Source organism: Cydia strobilella, chromosome 11 (assembly GCF_947568885.1).
Source record: "Cydia strobilella chromosome 11, ilCydStro3.1, whole genome shotgun sequence".
In the NCBI taxonomy this organism is placed as follows: domain Eukaryota; kingdom Metazoa; phylum Arthropoda; class Insecta; order Lepidoptera; family Tortricidae; genus Cydia; species Cydia strobilella.
In genome coordinates, this window is record NC_086051.1 from 13,976,384 (window position 1) to 14,001,075 (window position 24,692).

Consider the following 24,692-nt stretch of genomic DNA (forward strand, 5'->3'; position numbering starts at 1 on the left):
ATCGTCTGTTTAACCGGGTATTAGCGGATAGCGGATGAGACTACACGTCAAATCAAGAGTACTTAAAGAAAATTCAGAAATTTAGTTTTGAATAATAATTTATTGACAACAGTTTCATAAACTTGGAATTTGAATAACATTTGTTCACAAAATCCGATGGTGTTTAAAATTCTTGATTAATAACAATTAAATGATATTTCTTTACTAGAGAAATTGCTATTCAAAGTCAACATGACTTTGGTCTTGTATTCCCAATTCGTTTGGATACCAATCATCCATAGTTCCGGATGAACAAACCCCATTTGGGCGTTTTCTAAAATAAATATTGAAAACCTGATTCTCACAGATCCTGGTGTTTTTGGGTTCTTTTAACTCGGAATCACTAGCATATTGAATCCTGATGATAAAAAGAATGTTCCAAAAATTTGTATGAAATTGTACATTCCACTACGTCACGCACATATACGTGAAAAATTTGTTCACATTAAAACGTGACGTAATGGAATGGACATTTTGTGACATCTTTTTTTAATGGCAGGATGGAGAATGCTGTCGATTCTGAGTAGAATGAGCCCAAGAATGTACAGATTTAAAGAATCAAGTTTTCAAATTTCATTTAAAAAAAAGGTTCATTTACCATTTTAGCAGTATAATTTCTTTAACATACCTTGGAATTGAATTATTTTATTTCTTATAAAAATCTAATGATATTAAGCCTTAAATTATTATTTCATTAAAACTTGGCTTGTCATAATTTTCAAAAATACATACATTGAGCTTAGTCTGCTTCCTTTCCAAATAATAGTCCTTATTGATAATGACATAAGGATAACATAATAGTTGGCAAGAGGATCAGTAAACGGAGATCCCAGAATTAAGCATTATGCATTTTTCGCTATAGTACCTAGCAGATTTGTATTTGTACTAGATTCTTAAAACCCATTTATTTACTTCATACTCTACTTATAATATACATCCTTATGTTAAACATTGCTTAAAATCATGAGGAATAGAATGTAGAATGGAAAAACATAACAAAAATACTTAGTGAATTAACAGTGCTTATAAGTTTCTACGGAAATGTATCAAGAAATGCTTAAGCTGCTTTTATAAAACTTACAAAAATTTTTTGGTACTTTGTAAAGAAATGAATCTAAGTTCATCAATTAATGTTTGTTTGCAGAAATCGCGAAGCGTCTGGTTGACGTAACTGGTGACCGAAGAGCTGGCGGCTTCCTCGCACAACGTATCAGCATTGCGATACAGCGGGGAAATGCCGCCAGCATCCTTGGTACAATGCCTCAAGGGCCTATTTTTGGTTTAAGCTAGTTATTAATTTCGTTTACGTAGTACCACTGTTTATATCTTGTATGTAAATAAAGTGTTACCCGTTCAAAAAAAAATGTTTCTTATATTTAATTCAGCAAGAACAATACAGACATACTTTGATTACTTTTAATATAAAAAGTATTTAAAAAGAAGATTTTATTTGTGGCAATAAGAAAAGCTGATTAAACTACAAAAATAACAAAAAGTAAGTATAGGCATAATTAATAGGTCTAATATTTAATACATTTGCGCTTACACTTAGGTTTTAAAAATTAATACTAAACCCTCCAATAATTTGTAATATGAATTAATTATAAATTAAATTAGGCGTCTAGCTGGGGTGGGTCTCCCCGCTGCTGTCACCACAACTTGTAATCGATCAGATCGATTGAAATAAATAATTATGGCAGAATTAATTATTATCACAGAAAGTTTTAAACATTACAATAGTTTAAATTACACTTAACAAACCTAATACAAATTAAGTATTCCCAAACATCCCAACCCAAACCATTGCACTAATTATTTAATTAGGTCTTAAACAACATAAAAATCTACAAAAAGGCAAGTAAACATTACATGTAATTAATTGTATAAAACACATTATTTATACAATACGAATAAATTGGTCCTTGTTGAAATCAAACTTGGAATGGAATGAGAGATAATTACGATGGACGTCTTTCCATTATTGCAGTTCACTTCATTAGCTTATCGATTGCTCATTATGCAACAATAAAAAATCTTGAGCATACTTGTATATCAATTCCATAGAAAGTTGCACAAGTAAAATATTTAGAGTGCGCGTCTTTTGGCACTTACTTTCGAAGATTCGAAAACATTGACTAGTTGCAATTGTTAACAAGCGATACATGCAAAAAATTATCACATATAGCCGTGGAACCAATTTTTTATGCGTACTTTAAAACTAAATCACTAATGTTCTTGGAATGTCCGTATTGAAATAAAGGCTTTGGTGTGGAATTTAGACATTTTCTTAACACAACCATCAACGAATACTTGCCGCGAGAGCCTCAGCGTCGACAACCGCGGCTCGGTTAAGTAGTTTAAGGTAACTAAAATCAGTCATTTTCAATCCGCTTAAGTAGCTAATACTTGTGGTGTTATTTGAGGTCGGGGACGAGGACGTTGACTATGTTGGGGAACACCTCGGCCTGGATGGGCCCGTACTCGACCAGCTCGCCGTCCACCGTGAGCGTGCCGCCCGGACCTTCCGGTACAATCCTGAACGCACTCACAGGGATCAGCTTTATGTATTCGTTGTTGCTCTCCGCGTGGTTGCCATTGTTAATGCCCAGTAGGAACGACAGCAGCTGAGATCGAGATATACCGGCTTTGATGATGAGCATCCACATCACTCCGTCTGAAAGCTGCGAACGCGGCGCGAAGAGCAGATCCTCGCCGATGTACGCTTGGTAAGAAACGTGTACCATGACGAATTCTCCGTGTTCGTGCGTCCAGTGTGCGGGGAGCTGGGACATGAGCGCCGGTAGATGGGGCGCGGGGCCGTGCATGCACGCGTGGACGGGTGATCGCATTTCGGAGCCGGCACTAGTCACGCTGTGGTACTCGGAGCCTCGTGTGCTGTAGAACGCGCTGCGGCGGGAGTTGACGGAATACCAGGAGTCTACGCGTTGGTGTCGGCCCGGTCCGCCCGCGGAGCTCGTCCAGACATTAGAGTCTTGCTCGTCGCAATCGATGAAGGCTTCTGCTTCAGGCGAATCTAACGCTCCGTCCTGACTGATACTGTGGCTGAGGACTAGGGGCTGTTTAGGCTTGGGAAGGTTACTAATGTCTTTGATAAGCGCGTAGCTGACTGTGCCTTTGTACAGCCGAAGCCCTACGATCCTGGCGAGCGCCCAGAGCGCGAACCTCTGCCCGCCGATGGCCCGTAACCGCTCGCTCTCGATGTCGATGTCCGATAGAAAGCCCCACCCGACCGATAGGAAGGAGAACATAATCTGGAATAGAAAACATACAATTAGATAGAACCACGTACTTAAAAGGAAAATCCGCCTCGTGGGTTTTTACGACTGTGTATTAATATTGCAAACCCCGGCTCGTACCAATGAGTTTTTCGGAACTTATGTACGAAACATCATTTGATATTTATCTACCAGTCGCTTTTCGGTGAAGGAAAACATCGTGAGGAAACCGGACTAATCCTAACAAGGCCTAGTTCCCCCTCTGGGTTGGAAGGTCAGATGGCAGTCGCTTCCGTAAAAACTAAAGCCTACGTCAATTCTTGGGATTACTTGTCAAGCGTACCCCAGGCTCCCATGAGCCGGGATAACGCGAGGAAGATGATGTATTAATATTGCATCAGCGCATTGGATAATATTGGTCAGAAATGAAATACTATATGTATAAGTTTTGTTACGTAGGTACGAAGTTTATTGGTTATTGATTAAGGCTTTCTCCAAAATGACTCAGTAACCAACTTAACACCAGTGGGTAACTCCGCGTGAACAATAGGTAAGGTGGGGTAACGCAGCGTCTTATGTAAGCGAACAACTCGCGAACGCGAAGCGGCGCGGCGGGCCCACGGCGTTCGCGTTCGCAACGAGATCGCCCACGTAGAGGACACTTCTATAGGTATCAAAGGATTGATTCACCCCGTGCCGCGCCGCTTTGGTTCGTGTTCGCGAGTGTTCGCCTACGTAAGTAAAGCGTCACCAGGATATCACTTGTATGGAATCCTCACACTGTTTGTCTTGCCACGAGCAAAATAAACTATGCTAGTCTTACCCCACCTTACCTTACCTAAATTAAGATTTGGCGGACACGAAGTCGAACCCTTCGTGCGCGAGTCCAACTCACACTTGGCCGGTTTTTTGTAAATTATAATACTTATTTCTTATGTCGCATTTCATTTTACAAACCCTTATATTAATTTGTTTACTCACCTCAGCAACTTGGAACAGCTGTATCTAAAGAACTATCAGGTCCTAATAGACCAAATTGGTCTCATTCTGTTGCGAATGATGTGTACTTTAATAACGTATGTGGAGTTGTGACGTAAAGTCGGTCCATAGTTGACCACATTGACGAAACTTAAAAAAACGTAAAAAAAAAATTTTTTTGGAAATCTTTGAACAGCTGTATCTTACAAACAATTTGGTGTATTGCCTTCTCACTTCAACATACTTTGTTGATAATTTAGTCTTCTTTAAAGTGTTCATAGTGACATTTGCCGTAAAATTGGGCCTTATTGGTAAAAATTGGCATAAACTAAAAAAAGTCAGAAAATTTAGAGGTTTTTCAAAAATTTGACAATGACCCGTCGGGTTTCCGAGGTCTAAAACTCGGATTTGCCATAACCACTTCATCGCATAGAACATAAAAAAAAAACAGAACTGCCCGATTTCATGCAAGGCAAAATGTACCATTTCAATGGACTAAATTGAATAGTGTAACCATATCTGACAATAGCGTGTAACAACCATATTTCAAGACGACTATGAATGATCCTATGATCTTAATGCTTAACAAACTTTTTTTTTTTTTTTTTTTTATGAAATAGGGGGCAAACGAGCAGACGGATCACCTGATGGAAAGCGATTACCGCCGCCCATGGACACCCGCAACACCAGAGGGGTTGTAAGTGCGTTGCCGGCCTTTAAGATGGGAATACGCTCTTTTCTTGAAGGTTTGAAGGTCATATCGGTCCGGAAATACCGCAGGCGACAGTTCATTCCACAGTTTAGCTGTGCGAGGCAGGAAGTTTCTAGAGAAACGCACAGTTGAGGACTGCCAACCATCTAAGTGGTGAGGATGGTAATGTTTTCGCGTAGGGCGATGGCGAAAAGAAGCTGCAGGGATTAATCCGAACCTGTTTTACGACCGTCATTCCACATAAATCATAATTAACCCGTGTAAACGATGAACGATAAGATTACACGATTAAGATGAACGCATTTAATCTAGTGTTTGACTTTTAGCAATTGACTTTGTAAACTTTATCCGCGTAGAACTAACAAACTTTTACCAGCTTAAATGGCAGTGTCATACTGGAATGAAAAATAGGTACCTATCCCGTTTCATATTTAATGAATCGAAATATTTTTGTTAATTTTTGTGTATGTCATGATAAACATATTAATTATATTTGGTTTAGGGACGCGTCGATTTCATGTACTTTTCGGGTAACTTTTATCTACGACAGGATTAAGTCTATAACAAGTCCTTGTCTTACAAGGAGTTTATGAGGATCTTACACGTAATAACACTTCAATTGGATGCACGTGAGGCAATTTGAATGGACTAGTGCCGTACCGTTATGTAATAACAGGAGTATCTTGGGATCAGACTTTTAGTAAGGATATATGGCTTTTCATCATCACAGAAGGGTCCTTACCTTATGCTTCAGGTGCGACGTTTCCATCTGAAATTCCAACAGAAATTCTGATAGAAACTTCTTTATTTTGCAATAAGCATGCAGATGAAGCATAAAGATCCTCCTGCGATGGAAAGCCACATATAATTATTCCTCATTCTTGTCTTCCTCATTTCATCTCAGCGTTTTTCCGATTGCAATATAGTTAACTTAGTTTCACTTCTTATTTAGCTACCCATGCCTTTTTACTTAACGAAGAAAGAAGAAAACGGTCAGACACTAGGTTTGAATTTCAACAAAAAAATTAAACGTCGTTTTATTTGGCTGAACCAGTAAGTAATATGTAAATTTTGACAAAAATTTGTCTCAGTGTTATATTCTTAGATTTCTTACAATTCTTACAGCCTCCATTTAAGTAAAACACCTGTATATGTATATAACAATTAACAACATTCATCAACCTTGTATTTCATATAATTGTTAACATATTTGAACTAGTTCTACACGGTAAGAAACAATTAACCGCAAACCGCATATCTTAATTGTAGCTAGCACAACGTTAATTAGCCCTCCAGGTGACACTGTTATTAAACAGGCAGCTCTCTCTTAGTGCGCGATTTATAATACCTTTACTTCTACACTATCGAGACAAAGTAAAGTGAGTGTTTTGCTTTTTACTCAATATGTAAAATCCTGTTGCGATTTTTTTTCTTAACGCATGAAAATGGTTTTTGAATCCACACTCGCTCAACGGTGGCGATCAGCGAGAAACGATAAGCGCATCGTTCTTTTGCGTGCGATTGTTTTCTCTTAGAAAAAATACCAGCAGTCAACTCGTGAAAATTTGTCAGCGATCAACGATTAATAGATACCTATTATATACATCTCTTTTAGTTATATCATACCGGATCTACATCTATCTTATACGTACGATTTTTGCAAAAGAAAATAGTCGATAATTTGTCGCTCTCTCGCCTAACAGGCCTAAAGCATCAACGACAATGCGTTTCCATAATGCCTGCGGTTAATCACTAAGAGAAAAGTTGTACTTACTTGTGTCTTAGTTTCTACTCGAACGACGTCCATAGGCGCCGATTTCCCCCGAGACAGGGCCATGGCCATCCCGGTCAGGTTCTGAGGAATGTACGGTTCGCTGAAACAATGTAATAAATGTGTTATAAATCAAATGTAAGAACAGTAGGTAAACTTGTAGAGTACACTAAATATAGGTAATGAAGAAAGGGTAATATTTATGGACATTTCCATAATAATGACAGGGTTCCATTGCTCTTTTGTAGCGCCTTTTGCGATCGCAAGGGAAATTCAAAACAACACTTAATGTTATACCAAAAAAATAATTCGTGACATTTTTGGAGGCAGAAAATAAAGCCCCATTTACGATGCGAGACGTGCGTGTGATTTTCTGTGTAAAATAACGTTAGTATTTGATCGATCGACAGAATTCATTGTATCATTTGTATCCGAGAGGTCCATTACGAAAAGAAAATCGCACAGAAGTAGTCGTACCGTCCTCACACTTACTTTTGGCCGTTTGCCGTATTAGCTATATTGCAATACGCAATAGAGGCAAAGTGCTGTAGCGATACAATCACAATATTGCTGCTTTCACGCAAAATCTCGCGACAGTTTCGTGTGAAATCCATACGAATATCGTCATAACATAAAATAGTACGCAACACAACAAAACCGGCCAAGTGCGAGTCGGACTCGCGCACCGAGGGTTCCGTACTTTTTAGTATTTGTTGTTATAGCGGCAACAGAAATACATCACCTGTGAAAATTTCAACTGTCTAGCTGTCACGGTTCATGAGATAATACAGCCTGGTGACAGACAGACGGATAGTGAAGTCTTAGTAATTGGGTCCCGTTTTTACCCTTTGGGTACGGAACCCTAAAAACATAACAGCCGGGTAGAAGTGTAGAGCAAGATGATGATGACTCAAGTTTCACAGTTATGACGATCAGAAGTACACATACCTACGATTTGCCTCTCAAAAATTGTGTTTTTCGTACATAACATACTGTATGTTTATTTCATACGATCATAGTTCTTTCAAACGGGAGCTATTTTAACGTGTCATGCTTATATGATAAGAAGAAGGAGAACGATTAATGTTAAACAGCTGGATGTGGTCATTACACAGAGTTCAACGTCTAATTATAAACAAAGGTGCACTTATAGTAGTTATAGTATAAAGCGCACGAGCGTAATAGGACAATTCGCCAGAATGAGATACAATCTGCCACTATAGGCCAATGTGGAACCATTGATATATTGCCGGAAGTCAAGATATGTTTACGGTTTTATTGATCACTTTTACATATGTGGAGGAGTGTGACATTTATAGCTTACAATTTTACGTTTCGATCGAGCCAGGTTTTTACGTATGCGCTTGTATGGCCCGTCAGGCATTGGCAAAGCCATGTCCCGTTTTTTGACGCCAAATTCGGATTTTAACTTAACCAAAAACCTAACCGGCTTTTTAAAAAGATTTTTCTTTGTTTCGACGGGTAATTTATGCACGTAATATTGTCTCTAACTTATAGATATTTTGCCGTAACAACTGTTTTTATGCTTATATTTGAGTAGGAAAACAAAATAATTTGACAGTAATACTGCAAAGGTCAAGATTCCAAGGATCAATTAGCAAAGGTGATAGATACTAATGGCGTTTGCCTTTACCTGCATGGTAATCCACTAACTAGTCAATCAGGTTTTATGTTAACAAGGTAAGTTTCCTTTACGTCGTTATGGCTAATTGCTTTGGAAATATTTTAGCGACCCAATTATTGAGCTGGTGCGATATATAACTTTGAACATCTAAGTAATCAGATTGATAACAATGGAAGGGCGAAATGCATTCAGTCATTGAATTTTCCCTTTAATCCATTTTAATCAGTAACCAAGTGTCAGGTATTCGAAGACAAGTTTAGCCCAGCCAGCTATATTAGGGCCCACAATAGACAACCTCTATGTTTTATTTTCAGCGTTTCGGGTTTTATTTAAAGCGACCGGGAAGACTATTTCAACTATTTTTATGTAATTGAAACAAGTTGTTGGACAAAATTCACATTTTTAATTCGACTTAGCATCATACAATTTTGCATCACTATCATCAGTTACCAATGTTACCATACTTAACCAATAAGCAATTAAAGTCATGGCAAATCAGTTTCGTGTATGATTAGGCGTGATAATTATAATTAGTTAGTAATTATTGGCCAAAAAAATAGGATTTTGAGCCGGATGTGCATTCTAACATGAAATAACCAAACATATAATATCGATTAACCGGATCATTATCTGTTATTAATTAAGGTGTTGATACTGTTGATAGGTTATCAAAGCAAGCGCCTCCGTGTCAATGTCAGCAACAGTAATGTAGGCATATTTAGATAAAAGATATGAACCCAAAACACAATAAGTATTTAAGTTATAAAAGCTTTCTTGAATTGAAATCGCGGATTAAGTCAGTCAGAAAATCGAAGTTCGTTAATTTCGGGCAACTATCTCTGTCACTCTAATTACACCTTAATTGGAGTAAAAGAGAAAGGTTTTTGAAATTTGCGAACTTGATGTTCGCGGTAGGCCCTTTGATTGTTTCGTGGAGTCCAGATGTAAAAAAATGTAGCAATTGGACCCGGGTATGTCCTTAAACTACGTCCAAAAGAGAGGTATGGGCACTGTGAATGACATCTCGCTTTGTGTTGTAGGGCACAGGACAGCGGATGCCATTCCAGATCTAGTGCAGAGCCCAACTGGGGAGGTACCTCCATCTTACAGAAAACCGCAGCCAAATAACACTAGACCCTACTAATAGTGTTGTGTTCCTGCCGAGGGAGAGGAGTGTTAGGGTCGGCAACGCGCATGTAACTCCTCTGGAGTTGCAGGCGTACATAGGCTACGGAGACTGCTTAACATCAGGCGGGCCGTATGCTTGTTAGCCACCGACGTAGTATAAAAAATATATAGGAGCGCCATAGGTAATATATCTACAGCAATAGTGAGAAACGCAACTTTGTATAGAGATAAAAATTAATCTTTACCATACTCGTCAATAGTCTATACCTATAGTAATGCTGTCAATGTCCATCATTGTTGCGTCTTTATATTTCAACCGAGTAATTGATTGCTTCATCATTAGCAATTGACATTGTTTTATAGGCATTGAATTATTGGCAATATTATACCGAGGGTCGTCAACCCTATGGCTTCTTTGCAATTTGCTTTCCCTTTTCAAAATAAACCACTTTTGTCGAATAACAGCAAAATTCTTAACTGATCATCGGCGAATATTATACGTTTATGTGAACGATGGTAGAATATTTAAAATATAAATATGTTATTATAAAAACTAAATACAATTAACGTCGATATGCATTCATGCCCAAGTGCCGTTGACTTAAATTTTGAATTCCAACAAACATCATACGTCGTCGAATTGCTCCTTAAACTTAACGATTTCTCTCTAAAGCACATCTAAAGCATTTAAATCTCCAAAATAAGATAAACATTGGCAAAGGAAAACTCCATGGAAGTGACGAGAACGCGCAATCATAGCTCAGGAGAGGACAGGATTAGGGGGACGGGGCCCCTCTAATCTAAACAGATATTAGTCATTACAGACAACGACCAAATAATACTGGTATAATAGTGACGTAGTTACATGTGTGATGAGGATGTGTTGAGGCTATGGTCCACGTGAAAAACGATGACAACGACAAACGACGTTACCATTGGTAACAGCTGAGAATTTTTTTACAAACACAAAGAAGAAGAAGCGAACAGAGTTGGTGGTAACTATTACTAAGATTGTTTTTCTCAGTTGTTTTCACTGGAAACTGGTGAAAAAAAAAGTCATTTGTTACCACTGGAAACAACTACATGGTAAGATGGTAACTAGTCGGAATACCCCCATTTAGCGACGTTTAGATATAATTAACTTTTTGCTTAAACTTCGTAGCGCCATCAACGGTAGTACATATTAGATATAAAATAAGGAAGAAGTTTGAATTGGCCTGCTTACTAATAGCAAGTAGATCATAAAAATAAATAGGAATAAACGTTTTGATATAAATGCAAATTAAACTTTTTCACTTTGTCGAAAAAAAAAATCGCGTAATTACCTATTAAAAGGTATATATGCAAAAAACTCAAACCGCAAAGTAACGAATGATAAATGAAAGCCACATACATATTGAATTGTTTTATCCTGTTGAGATTTTGGCACACTAAAATCTTATTTATTACAAATGTATAATATAAATATATCATTATTCAGAATAATTGGCCAGACACATAGGTACCTTATGTTGGCTAACAGTTTGAAAATGAAAAAGGCAATCGAATGCCAGTATTACACATCGAATATAAAATAACTCTGCCTTAACAAGAGTTAAACAAATTACTAAGGTCGGGTTGCACCAAACCGTCTGTCACCGTTTTAGCGTTCGCTAAATTTTATTGTATGGGAAATGGGAAGTTTCATAGTTCTCTGCTGCTTGACGTTGATCAGTCTGTTAATTGTGGTTGGGTCAACTGGCCCTAAAGCATTGAAGCACTACAAGGAAAAGCAAGTTAGATTGTGTTAGATTCACGGCAAAATATGTGTGGCGCCACGTCAGAAGGGAAATAGGCCAGCACGAAATTTGAAATAGAAAATAGTAGCGACAAACTTGAAAGACGTTCACGACCGTTTCGTATTCTTAGATTGACGCAATGCGAATGTATAGGTATATTTAAGAATTAGTAACGGAACGGGATCTAGAAAGCTTTTGCTTTATTTTACGATTTATTGCAGTTTGACATTTGGCATAGCTCATTTTTCCATGTTAAGCATTTACCTGGCAAATTTCGCCATGTATTTTTATTGAAACCAATTTATTTACCCTTTCACTTGTTGTTTTAAAACATAATTAACCTATAAAACTACCTATACGAATTATTTTTAATACGTTCTCAAATAAATGTATGCAAATTTGTAGGTATTATATAACATATTCCATTAAATATTCTAGGTATAAAACTACTTAATTGCACTCTTCAAAGCAATCCAGTTCTGCCTATTCCTGAAAGCTTCACCAGTTTTAACCGCGTTTTATCGAGCAGGTGCCTATAGATTACTCACAACTCGCGATAAAAAATAACCAAATCCCCAGAACAAACAGACATAATATAAACTTGTACAGTAATCTGCAATAGCAGGTATCTTATCTTGCCCAACGAAGCACGCAAAAATATATGACAATAGCAATCCGAGTAGAGCCCCAAGAGCGTCTCACATATTTTCGCACTCCGTTGTCTTGTGTAAGATATTATCGATGTATAGTCTTCATCTTCTCAAATGACTTTTTCGTCTAAGACGGTGTTTTTTTTTATGGCAATCAAGCATACGGCCCGCCTGATGGTAAGCAGTTACCGTAGCCTATGGACGCCTGCAACACCAGAGATATTACACGCGCGTTGCCGACCCTTTAAAAACCTGTACACTCTTTTTTTGAAGAACCCCATAATGTAGCCCCTCGGGAAAACCTCGGCAGGGAGCTCATTCCACAGCCGAAGCGTCCGCGGGAGGAAATTCCTCTTAAACCGCACAGTACGCGACCATTTAGGTGCTAGGGTGTGGGGATGAACACCCTGCCAATGGCGAGCGGTGCGGTGATAGAAAGCGGCCGTTGGCATCATGTCAAACAATTCTTCAGAGCACAGCCCATTGTACAAGCGGTAGAACACACACAAGGAGGCGAAGTCTCTCCTTAGACATAAAGGTTCAATACCGCTTGTGAGTTTGGGATCGTCGACGATTCGTACAGCGCGCCTTTGGACTGAGTCGAAGGGTCCAAGCTGGCATCCAGGTGGTCCTGCCCAAAGGTGACAGCAGTACTCCATATGGGGTCTGACTTGCGATTTATATAGCAGCAGTCTTTGCTCCGGAGTAAAGTATCGCCTCGCTTTATTGAGCACACCGAGTTTTTTGGATGCCAGTGCAGCCTTCCCTTCCAGATGGCTACGGAATTGGACATTTGGACAACGGTGATCTGTTGAACAAAAGTCTCTTTTGTGCGAGCTGTCGGCCTTTGTGTGCCATTGTGTGTTGGCGCGTGCAACGGCGCGTGCGGCGCTCCCCGCTCGCACAAAAGAGACAATGGCTTTTGTTTCACGGATTACCGTCTTAGACGAAAAAGTCATTTGAGAAGATGAAGACTATACCTATGAGACTATGACTTTTCTAATACTTGGTAACGCGGATATAATTTTTAATACATTATTGGTAGGGGTGCCCATCAAGAGGGGTTTTTTGTTGTTACTCGAGCGTGTCAGATTAAGATATGAGTGATATCTTGCTACCCTTGATAGTTACGAGTTTGAAACACATGATCCGTCAGATTAAGAAAACTAACAAAATCCACAATCTACTTAACGATTTTTTTTACTGCCCACTGTATACGGCTAAGTGGTTAAGGTATACTCCATCACGGGTAGAAAGATATCACTCATATCTTAATTTGACACGCTCGAGTAACTACAAAAATCCCCTTTGGGCTCCCGTACCATAGAAAATGGTATCTTTACGAAAACAAGCTCAGACGGACATCCTCATCCATTAAGCATTCCGATATAATATTTATTTGATAAGATAAAAATTCAATAAGAAAGATTACGGAATTGACTTACCTCTGATTGTAATGAAACATGGTATCATAGGCAATTATTTTCAATTTGCATGCATTGATAGCTGCATTTACGACGCATTTGATTGCATTTAATATGGCACATAGCTAATAAAATTAAATATTGTTCAAAGCTGGTTAACATTCAGTCGCACGTGCCTTAAATAACACGTTTTTCTTTTAAGCCTATCGTATGTCCTATAAATCTGTCTCAAAATTGCATATTTTCTATCTACTTAAATAGATTTTGTTATAAAATTCAACATGTGTCATCAACCCTATGGTCGAATTAAACTTTAGTATTATCGCCCTGCAAACATAACATCTATAAACGATGCAACATACAATAAAGCGTATGTGTATCATTAATATAGCTGCAGTTTTATTCAATCCCTCATGCAATATCAAAGCTTTCTGCGTCAAATCTTATACCTTTAATAATTCATCCGCCACGGTTTCACATGTAATCATATATTACGTGCATGATAAAAACCAATATATTATACTTTGCATTGCGTGAATTTAAAGTACGGTCAACCAATTGGAACCATACACCAACTGTACGCAGTATCAATTTCTATATTTTCTATGGAATTTCTTGCTACATTTGCATGGTGCCCTTCCATATATCCTCTCAGAGTTCCATTTTGCCAAATATGTCTTAAGTAGCACTGGTTACCATTTATGTATGTGGTTATATTGTTTATAGTCCAACTACTTATAAAAAAGTATAAAATTATATTTTGATATTCGTTATCGCCATCATTTTATTATCACTTTACTGCTCAATGCTCATCTCCTCTGTTTCTCTCTACTAATTACTGGTATTTAATCCTCGCCTAATAGTTTAGGTGAAAGGAGGTACATATCATGAATATCTTCGAAGTGCTTCAAATAGGCACGAGTACCTAAACTATGGACATTCATTAGGTTAGGTTTAAAGACATTTACTCTCATAAAGATAATAATACATCACTGACATGAGAACATATTTAGAAAATACATATTTATATATTTTTATATATTTATATTTTCGTCGTCGCAACATAACAAAAATAAGATACATATTAACACACAAGGTCGTGTTTTGACACCTATTACCTATTATATTTCAAAAATGCATTTTAAAGCTATAATAAGGTCGTGTTTACTTACTATTATATATTCCGAGCTAAATCATCTAAACGCAGTATTAACACTGATATGCGCTCTAAAATCACATGATAATTACGTTGAGTATAATAGTAATTATAGCTCTTATCGATTAATACTGATAACGTATTGTAACTTTCGATCGAGTCAATATTCTTTACTGCCACTAGCCAAGTCGCACGATAACATTAACTTATCATTATCAATGCGGGACTTGTTTAGATAATCCTATTAATCCTGCTTACAAAAGTTGAACAACGGAGCGAAATGTTATTACTTTAATTCCGTAATTAACTAAGATTATCGAAATGACCGTGTGCCTAATGCCCAATAGCGACACCGTGACTTGAGCTAGTTTAGATTAAGTAGTAAACAATCAAACTTGTGGGTCAAGTCAAGGATGTCAAGATTCGGGTATTAGGTGTGCGATTGTACTTACAGGGCACGAAAACACACAGCTGTTCCATAGGCCCGAGATAGACTTGTAAGTTTTACTTACGTAAGGCCATGATTACACTTGTAAGTTTTACTTACGTAAGTAGGGACAAAGCTATTTGCTAGAATGAGATAACGATATTCATATCTCATTCTGTAGTATAGCTGTGTCCCTACCAGGGACCGGACAACCCTTTCCGCGATAAAACCCTTTCAATGGGCGACACTTAAACACGGCTAACACATTGAAAGACTTTCCCTTTTGAACTGCAAGCCCATTCATACTTTGACTAACCCTTACCGAAAAGCTAACCAAAAATAAGGCTAGCTCTTAATAAGGGTTACCCTTATCTTTAAGCGCTTTTTATAAAGGTTTCCCTTTGCGTGAAAGAGACAGGATTGGTATATATCTACGGTAGTGTATGAAAAGGAAAGAAAATACGTGCCTAGTCAAAGAACGCCGCCGTCACCGCCGATGATCGCTCGGATTTGAAGTAATGTGTGCTTTATGAACAAGGTAGACGATTTAATTTAGCACTCTTATATGCTAAAAGGGAAGCCCTTTATAAGGCTATAACCCTTATAAGCAATATGCAAGGTGTTAGTGAGCGGATGATAAGGGTTTTGTAAGGGTATTTGGGCTACCGATTACTCAAATGTGGTAGCTTTATATAAGGGTTTTTAAAAGCAAAACAAAGGGTTTCGTCTGGCAAAGGGTATGGTGAGTTAAGCCTTATGCAATACCCTTATAAAACCCCGATAAGGGATAGCGGGCCGGTCCCTGGTCCCTACTTACGTAAGTAAAACTTACAAGTGTAATCCTGGCCTAAGTAGGGACACAGCTATACTACACAATGAGAGATGAATATATTTATCTCATTGTAACAAATAGCTTTGTCCCTAGCTACTTACGTAAGTAAAACTTACAAGTGTATCTCGAGCCATAGAGTACGTTGACATGATGATTTCATTCATTCATTCATTCATTGCAAGCCGATTTTGCACGTACACATGTGTAGGTACACACTTTTTGGGTTTGAGCCTTTTCTTACCGCTCAGCCCTCAAGTTGAGAATGAGTGCGTGTCACGCGTAAACAAGAGAAAATTCGCATGTTATGCATTACATAATATGAATTGATAACAGTTTTGTTTTAGTGACCCTGCCTCTACCTATCTCTCAACTCACACTTCACAAGCCAATTCGAACGTACATCAGAATAGAAATTTGAATCATCTTATTTAGTTATCGTGCGTCTCGCCCGCGCCAATACATGTACGGTACGAGCGAAATGCACGATAACTGAATGACATCAATTAGACGCCATTCTGATATCAGTGTACGTTGGAATTGTTCGGTCTCTAAGTTACACTAACTTTGCAGGAACTGCAACTATAAATAGCAGGAAAAGAAACGTAGACGTTATATAAGTGTACCTAAATGGAGAAACAATGATAAATGGGTTTGTTTACATCATATGACCATTCTTCTTACGTCAACCAGAATGACAAAGTACTAAGATGATGTCACCGACATGGTCATTCATGGGGGCTCGCAAAACGTTAGAACTAAACTAATCAGGAACTAACGTATAAATATTATTTTGTGCCAGGTCTCATAGTCAAGTCCAGGAGGTAGGAATCAATCTGTACTTACTATTTATTCTGTAGTTATTTTATTACGCGTCATTTCATTGAACATGTTTTTACGTGCCCCAACGCAGTAGATAAGAACCGCAAAACTGTTTGGTAAGTTAGTACAAAGTACTAATATAAGTATATTAAGTATGAATAAAATTTACATATTTACAAGTTATTAATTACTTACTAACATTTTGCTACAACATATCTGACTGTCTCATCGCGTCCTTTGAACTTTGATATTTATCTTTAAAAACATGCAAAAAATCTCGTTCGCGGATTTCAATAAAAAAACTGGTAATTGACCGGTTATTTAAAAAAAACGCGGCAAGTTGACGTAAAATATGTATATACTTTTGGAATAAGGTGTAGAAAATTAAAAATACTTGGCCTTGTGGCTTCTGTTTTTTGGAGTTTACTCCTAAAGAATCGATTTTCATATATAAGCCCGGGGTATAAAAATTTATGGGAGTAAAATCAAATGTCAGCTGTCTCCCCTATGGGCCCTCACGATATCTCACCAGGGGAGAGAGTGGGATTTACAAAAATCCTCAAAAAACTTCCACGTAATTAATGGACGCCCCCTTAAATATTTTTTAGTCACGTCGGTACATTTGACATTTATTAAGTGGGTAAATGTATCTTGGTAGGCACGTATATAGGATGTTTATTTCAATGAGTATAAATGCGCAACCTTAAGTCCGAGCCCTTCACCACGAGCCCCGGACTCCCCGGAGCCCGTTAGGGGCTCGCGGCGAAGAACTCGAACGGGTCACTATCTTACCACGCAGGGAAAGATGCATGAGGGGAGACGGTGCTAACTGCTCCAGGAGTTTTAATATTCTTTAGTATTGGAATTGCAGATGCGGGTACGCAGGAACGGCGCACCAGCTTTGTTCTGTAAAGTACTTTTGGCAGTGGGCGGATGCACGAGATGTAATCTGGTGGTGGGGAGAAGGAGTGTGGGGGAGGGAGGAGGGAGGGGGAGGGAAGAGGGAGGGGAGGGGTGAGGTCATGATTTAAGCCCGGTTCACAACACAACACGACACGTCAGACAAATGTGGACCGGGCTTGATTCTATTGGTATTGGTTGTGGTGATGGGAGGGGAGGAGGTATTTTGATGTTCTGAACACAAATATATGAGATGACAAGACAAGCGTGAAAGTGGTGGGGGTAGTTGCTGTGACGTCATAAAGTCGGCAGTACAGTTTTTAACTTTTTTTTTAATACCATGTCGGGTACCAAATGAAAGGGCTTTGTAAGTAGATCACAAATATATAATATACAGTAACATTTTCACTATATAGTCTAACAAATTATTAGAAAACGTTCAAAAATTTCACAATCCACAGTTGACTATCGAACGCGCTCGAGTAAGACGTCGCGATTTTTTTTGCAACTTTGTGATCCTGCCACTTGCTTACGGAATGCTGAAATGGTCAGATGTAACAAGTTATTAATGCACCATATCTTAATCTGACGCGCTCGAGTATTTCAAGGTGGCGATTTTATTTACTATTCTGACGGGCTGTCCTTGACTCCCTGCGCGGTGTTAAGGACGCATACTTAGTGGAGGTACTCAACAGGATGCAAGGTATCACGCGCTCGAGTGACTCCAAAAATCCCCTCTCGGGCTCCCCGACCATACCACTTCGTCTGCTTCACCCCCTCAAAAACCTACAATTTGTCTATAAGAGCGCCTTAATTAATAGAATTGGTTGAATCTGGTTGTCTGTAACATTTGACTTGCCCAAGATAACAATGATACACAACGACATGTTTTTACGTAATGTGAAACAATATACACAACACAGCTGAGCATATAAGTTTCATAGAATTTTAAAATGATTCTGAATTCATTCTCACAAGTCCTTGAATTTCTAGATGGTGCTGAAACAATATATACTCAAAATGGATGAATAATTTATGTAAATTACATATTCCTATTTTTAAGTAGTTTCGTATTTCTGATACCAATATAATATGGACAAATATATTTTTGAACATGGTGTTGTTTTTCAACAAGTTTCTCATTGATATTGTTCATATTTCATTTCAAATTCATAGACAACTTTCTTATATGAATAACAATATGTTGGTAAGGTAAGTAATAATAGAAATATATTAACGAAGTTAATGATCTATACAGTATTCCTTTCAACTGTCAATTGGGCCTAAAAAAAACACTACGAATCCATAGAGCTCAGTTTAAGCAGATTAGCATAATTTCAATGTAGCATATTTATTCAATTATTTATTTAAATGACATGCCAAGTAATCAAATATGCTTACATTAAGAAACAAACAGCTTATTCATGTGTTTTGTGACTGACATCAGCGCTAAATGTGTTGTTTCCCATGACCTTGAAGATTGTATAGAAAATGCTTGGTGATGAGCAGGGGCCCATTTCTCGAATGATATTAGTCAAATATTACTAGTGTGTTGTCATGGTAACCCATACGATTTGACTGTTCGTGGACTAAGAATATTAGTCTAATATCGTTCGAGAAATGGGCCCCTGATGGTAAATACTTAGGGAAATCGGTAGGTTGTTATTGTGTTAGTTTTTTTGATCTATAGCGGAAGCCGCTCGACCCCAATTTCAAAGGAATACCGCAAATCGATGTACAGGTTAGCCGTTTGGCACACGCATACTAGAGGTCGAAACAAAATATTTGACCCGCAGTTCCTAAAAAAATTTCGCTGGGCGGGGGGAGTGGTAAAACATTTTTTTTTGTATGGAAAAAAAAACCAAAACCTATCGAGTGTGGTATCATACGAAAGGGCTTTTTGAGGCGATTCTAAAAATATATCACATCATTACATTTCGGGCATTTTTTTTTAATTAAACCAAAAAGAATTTTCGAAACATACCAAGTTTGGGCTCCTCCAGACACGATATGGCTGATTTTGTTTTTGTACAATATACCACAAATGATACGTGATATCCTCATGTCTAACTTTAAGAAAGCACACAATTTTGAAAATAATATCATAAACATTTTTTTTTTAATTTTTCAATTTTACAAAGTGACACAGTTCTACTTCAATACCTATTTCACGAGACTTATGGAACTATACTGCAGATACGGTACATATTAATCATAAAATTATACGTACGTATCTAAGAGGTTTTTTTATGATACAGGAGGCAAACAAGCAGACAAATCACCTGTGGTAAGCAATTAACTTTGCCCATAGACACACGCAACAAAGAGGGGTTACAAGTGCGTACTTCGTGCGCGAGTCCGACTCGCACTTGGCCGATTTTCTTGAAGGTTGTATCAATCGGTGGGTATTTGTATTCTTATATTTTTCATGATTATCAATAACTTTTAACTATATTATTGGGCTGAACTGTATTAATTATACAAATTATTAATTAAATACTTTAATTTTCAATTATATTACTTTCATATTGTCAAAATTGTTAAACCCAAATTTATTATTTTCCTCATCCAAGTTATTTAATAACTGTTATTATTTAAGAAATAAAACTATGAAAACGGATTATATCGCGTATATTGAATTTATAATACATCCCGACGTTTCGAACTCTTTACAGCGTTCGTGGTCAACGGGTGACTGAGGAAAAATTACAAAATGCAAAAATACCCACATACTAAAATAATGAACAATCATAGACTACAAACTTTAAGGCTGGTTGTACATGCAAAATCGGTTCATAAGGCTAGTTATACACTATAATTCATAGTTTTATTTCATGAGTAACTATCGCGGTAACCGAAGACAATATTATGTTATTATTTAAGTTCAACAGTTTTTTTCCTGAATTTCCTGATGATGTCTTCCTCTTCGAATCTTTTATTTTTCCTTATCCTGATAAGATCTTTGCTCATTATCTCTGTAAACATGAGATAAACATAGATGTTCATAGTATTTCATGTTGTTTATCTGGCTATTTGTAAACTGCATAATGCATATTCTAAGGTAGTTCATACTAATTTATCTATAATAGATGTGTACCAATAGTATCCATGGTGATGGACATACTAACAAATCACAAGACTCAAAGTTATATGGCAAGTATGGCTATAGCCATTACCACTGGTAAACATGTAAGGCTACAATAAAATATTTTTACTTTGCTTCAGTCTTACCTAAGCTGCTTCTTACATAAGTTATGTCAGCAAAAGTGAAAGTCTTCATGGCAATAATAAACAAAGTTAAAATGTAGAATATTATATCCAATTGGATTCTTATAAGATTTCCTGTTTATGCAGAAAAGTGTAAATGTAGTTTTTTTTTATCGTATGAACAATATATGTTTAAAATTGTACTTACTTGTATAAATGGCAAATAGTCCTGGCCAGTCCATTGCCAGAGCCGCAAGGCAGGATCGCGAGTGGCACTTCAGCCAAAGCCTCCTGCCAGTCCAGCCTCTCGAACATTCCATTCAGGATTTCGAACAACACGCCATCGCCGCCCACCGCCACGATCCCGCGCCAACCATATACATTCCTCGTACGGACGAATTCCCTGGCGTACTGGGCGTATTTAGTCACGTGGAGATCATACGGAATCTCTCCCTCCTGCAGAATAGGTGCCACTTTCGTCTGAAACAGCTCCCGCGCTTTCCCCGGCCCCGACTTAGGGTTCAACAATATCAACAACTTCTTATCATTCGCGGGCGGAACATAAGTGATCGGCTGATCCGCTATCAGACATTTTATTGTCGATCTCCACTTCTGCGCCTCTTTGTTATTATCTTCGTACTTATCAAACGATCTGAACCTCAACGTTATTGTTGTTCTCTCCCTTTTCATAGTGCGGCGGCTCCGTTTCAAAATATAGGCGTAGATGTACAGGTACGCGCTGATATCGTTCTCGTCGAGGTCACCGCTGTTCTCCTCGACGACCTTGAGCTGCTGCTGGCTAACGAAACTGCACACGCAGGATCCTGCTCCTGGTCGTCGTCTTTTGCTCCTCATACACTTGCTGCCGACGATATCGCGCAGCAGAATCGTTTGCTCTTTCGAGTTCCCATCTGTTTCCTTTGTTAACGTTAACCCTTTGGACGTAAGTTGGACGCGAAACACTGAATTTTTTTTCGAAAGAATATAGAATGTTTCTTCAAGGTAAACATGCTCTTTCAATTCGGCATGTTCATCTACACCGTTTGAGACGTCCTTCTCGAGCCTCGGATCCGCCATGACTGTTTTTTTTTACTTTTTTTTACATACAATATTCGCTTACTCTCAATCAGCAACAAAAACAAACGTCACAGACACAAGAACCGTACTAAAACATTCATATTACAGGTTAACCAACTAAATAAGTTGAGTGAAATCTTAAGTCCAATTGGCACTAAGCGATAGTTTATGACGGTTTAAACATTACCTCAAACATAGTCGTATATTATAGTGTTGCCATTATCAGATAATCCCCAAAATTTCTAGTTTTAAATGTTTTAATACTGACTTTATTTAAAAAAAATGCACGGAAGCAAAATGCTAAGTTTAACAGTATCGTATTGCAACTCGACGTATCTGTTTTACATTACTTTTAAGAACAATTTGAACTATAAACAATGCCTTTGCCTTTTTTTAGTACTAGAATGTTTGGGTGCTAGTACTAGTGTAAGACAAAGATAGTATGATTCTCTCTGTCTATGTTTGAAATGAGACAGTCCTTTGACAAACTATATTTTTTAACTTTTCATTTAGTATAGGTTTTTTCACGGTTTTATCTGGCAACATCAAAGAGAACACATAGTGCCAACATTGCCAATCTTGATCTGTCATTCTGACATCTTGACGACTGTCGAAGTCTCGTCTGTCAGTTTTGAAAACACGCTGTACTTTCTTTTATTGATATATGAATGAAAAAAATGACTCACAGGATATTAGAATTATACAGCGGTATCGGGGGCATGCATTTTGCTTGGCAAGGTAATTTAATTAAATACAAATTAGTTACAATAACCATCTGACTGGAGGTTACCTAGCTAACGTGTCATGTAAACATTACAGATTCTGGTCTACCAGGGACGATAGTCGCCGCAGTTGATATAAATACTGTTGCTAACGATGTCTACAAACACAACTTTCCCGATACTAATCTTCTGACCCGAAATATCCAATCAATAAAACCAGAAGAAATAAAAAAGATGAACATAAACATAATACTTATGTCTCCGCCATGTCAACCCTTTTCAAGAAATGGAAAGTTTCTAGACAAGAATGATCCAAGAAGTAAATCTTTTACTTACTTACTTGATATATTGAGCCTGTTGGATAGTGTAGAGTATATCTTAATGGAAAATGTAAAAGGGTTTGAAAGCTCGACTGTGAGAGATTTGTTTATAGAGAAGTTACAGGAATGTCAATTTGTGTATCAAGAATTTCTTATTTGTCCATCTACTGTGGGAGTACCAAATTCAAGACTTAGGTATTATTGTTTAGCAAGGCGAAAACCAACTTGGAATTTCAAAAGAAGGGATGAAATAGTAAGTAACTGTGTGTCTGACTGTCTGTCTTCCATTTAACCTTTTCGACGCCGTGTCAAACACAAAAGCTGTCATCCAGACGCCACGTCACTGAAGTGCCAAAACTGAAATTGAACTATGCCTATGCATGTAGGTCTATGTTGCTCTGTGGTCTATGAGGTTGGCGTTGAACCTATGGTGCATATATATATATCTGTCATTTGTGTCCGAAAGGTTAAAACGTTACATTATTTTTTTACAGAAGCTTCTATTTTCTAGTTCTAAACAAAAAAGTTACAAATAAGTGTGATATTATTTGTAAAACAAATATTTGATGTGTTTTATTTTCAGATGAACAGACTTCCAAAAGATTATGATGACCCATTTATGCTTAGTGAAATAATTGAAGAAAATGTGTCAGAGAGATACTTGGTACCTGACAAGTTGCTAAAAAGGGCCTATATTTTTGACATATGCTACAAAGACTCCAGAAGGTCATGCTGTTTCACAAAAGCATACACACACTATGTTGAAGGCACGGGTTCTGTATTCACAGAAGCGAGTCCGGAGACAGTAGATAAATGTTACAAAGAGGCACATTCTCATGAAGGTGGCAGCACTGACTTTGTTAGTACTCTAAAAGACCTCAAACTAAGGTTCTTTACCCCAAAAGAAGTATCACAGCTCATGGCATTTCCTATAAGCTATGAGTTCCCAAAAAACATATCAATAAAGCAGTGCTACAGATTGTTGGGTAATAGTGTGAATGTCAAAGTGATATCAGAGTTATTAAAGATATTAGTAGACTGATTAATGACTTTTATTTATGCCAAGGAGAAGCGGTACATACCCAGAATGTTGCACGAGGCGATCCAGATTAAGAAATATCCAAACTTTAATAGGGAAGATGGCTTTTCTCTACCACCAGCTTGGGATCCTGTAGTCCATCTGATAAAGGAACAAGCAAGACATGAGATCTTTGTGTTGGATGATGTTGGACATTCTGAGTATAATAGTATTTGTTTTCAATTCCATAGAAATTCAAATGTATTTGTCAATTTAATCCATGTTAGTTAAGGTGTAATGTTTTGAAAAGATGTGTCCCAGCGAGTTTCATGCCGGTTCCGAATTGGGATACCCTCCTACAATTTAAGAGGTAATTAAATCTTCTTGGGTCAGAGGTGTAGGGTTAGAGCCGGTGTAGCTTTATCGCGTATATCTTTACTTGAAAATAGTTGTAACTAGCCTTATGAGCCGATTTTGCATGTACAACCAGCCTTAAAGTTTATTATTTTTGTATGTCTTTAAAAGGATAGGCGGAGTGGACTGGCCCAGGAAAGCAAGAGACCGCGGTACCTGGAAGGACTTGGAAGAGGCCTATGTCGGGGACAAGCTGAAGTTGTCGATGGGAACTAGAAAATAGTAAATAGTAATATATATATAATTGTAGAGAAAAAAAAAAATAATCATGCGGTCTAAGAAGCATGACCTAGCAAGGCAGATTATCTTGGGTCAAATGGATGGCAAGCGCGGGCGAGGAAAAGCACCCACGAGATGGTCTGATGGTGTGAAAAGGGTGGTTGGCGGCAACATGCAGTGCGTGACTCATGTGGCTTATGACCGCACACTATGGAGACGG

At 37.8% G+C, this 24,692-nt stretch overlaps 3 protein-coding genes across 3 annotated transcripts in view; 1 reads left to right on the forward strand and 2 right to left on the reverse strand.

Moving 5' to 3' along the window:
- Nucleotides 1–24,692, reverse strand: part of LOC134745644 (protein JTB) — a 112,648-nt gene that overhangs the window by 85,119 nt on the left and 2,837 nt on the right. The gene's annotated exons all lie outside the window — the stretch shown is intronic.
- On the reverse strand, nucleotides 81–21,787 carry LOC134745546 (sphingosine kinase 1-like). The gene is made up of 3 exons (XM_063679609.1): nucleotides 20,911–21,787; nucleotides 6,740–6,839; nucleotides 81–3,311 (listed from the first exon to the last, which is right to left on the reverse strand). Exons 1-3 carry the CDS (start codon nucleotides 21,777–21,779, stop codon nucleotides 2,454–2,456), a joined length of 1,827 nt encoding a protein of 608 aa, XP_063535679.1. The 5' UTR covers nucleotides 21,780–21,787; the 3' UTR covers nucleotides 81–2,453.
- On the forward strand, nucleotides 22,396–23,887 carry LOC134745635 (tRNA (cytosine(38)-C(5))-methyltransferase). The gene is made up of 3 exons (XM_063679748.1): nucleotides 22,396–22,517; nucleotides 22,599–23,074; nucleotides 23,405–23,887. The coding sequence occupies exons 1-3, from the start codon at nucleotides 22,448–22,450 to the stop codon at nucleotides 23,861–23,863; spliced, it is 1,005 nt and encodes a 334-aa protein (XP_063535818.1). The 5' UTR covers nucleotides 22,396–22,447; the 3' UTR covers nucleotides 23,864–23,887.

What these genes read in the sequence shown, in the direction of transcription:
- LOC134745546 (XM_063679609.1), bottom strand. Translation starts at nt 21,779, where the DNA reads ATGGCGGATCCGAGGCTCGAGAAGGACGTCTCAAACGGTGTAGATGAA. An exon ending in ACTATTTGCCATTTATACAA is followed by an intron (nt 6,840 to 20,910) that starts GTAAGTACAATT and finishes ACATTGTTTCAG; the next exon opens with CGAACCGTACATTCCTCAGA. An exon ending in GAGTAGAAACTAAGACACAA is followed by an intron (nt 3,312 to 6,739) that starts GTAAGTACAACT and finishes TTTCTATTCCAG; the next exon opens with ATTATGTTCTCCTTCCTATC.
- LOC134745635 (XM_063679748.1), top strand. Translation starts at nt 22,448, where the DNA reads ATGAAAAAAATGACTCACAGGATATTAGAATTATACAGCGGTATCGGG. An exon ending in CATGCATTTTGCTTGGCAAG is followed by an intron (nt 22,518 to 22,598) that starts GTAATTTAATTA and finishes TAAACATTACAG; the next exon opens with ATTCTGGTCTACCAGGGACG. An exon ending in TCAAAAGAAGGGATGAAATA is followed by an intron (nt 23,075 to 23,404) that starts GTAAGTAACTGT and finishes TTTTATTTTCAG; the next exon opens with ATGAACAGACTTCCAAAAGA.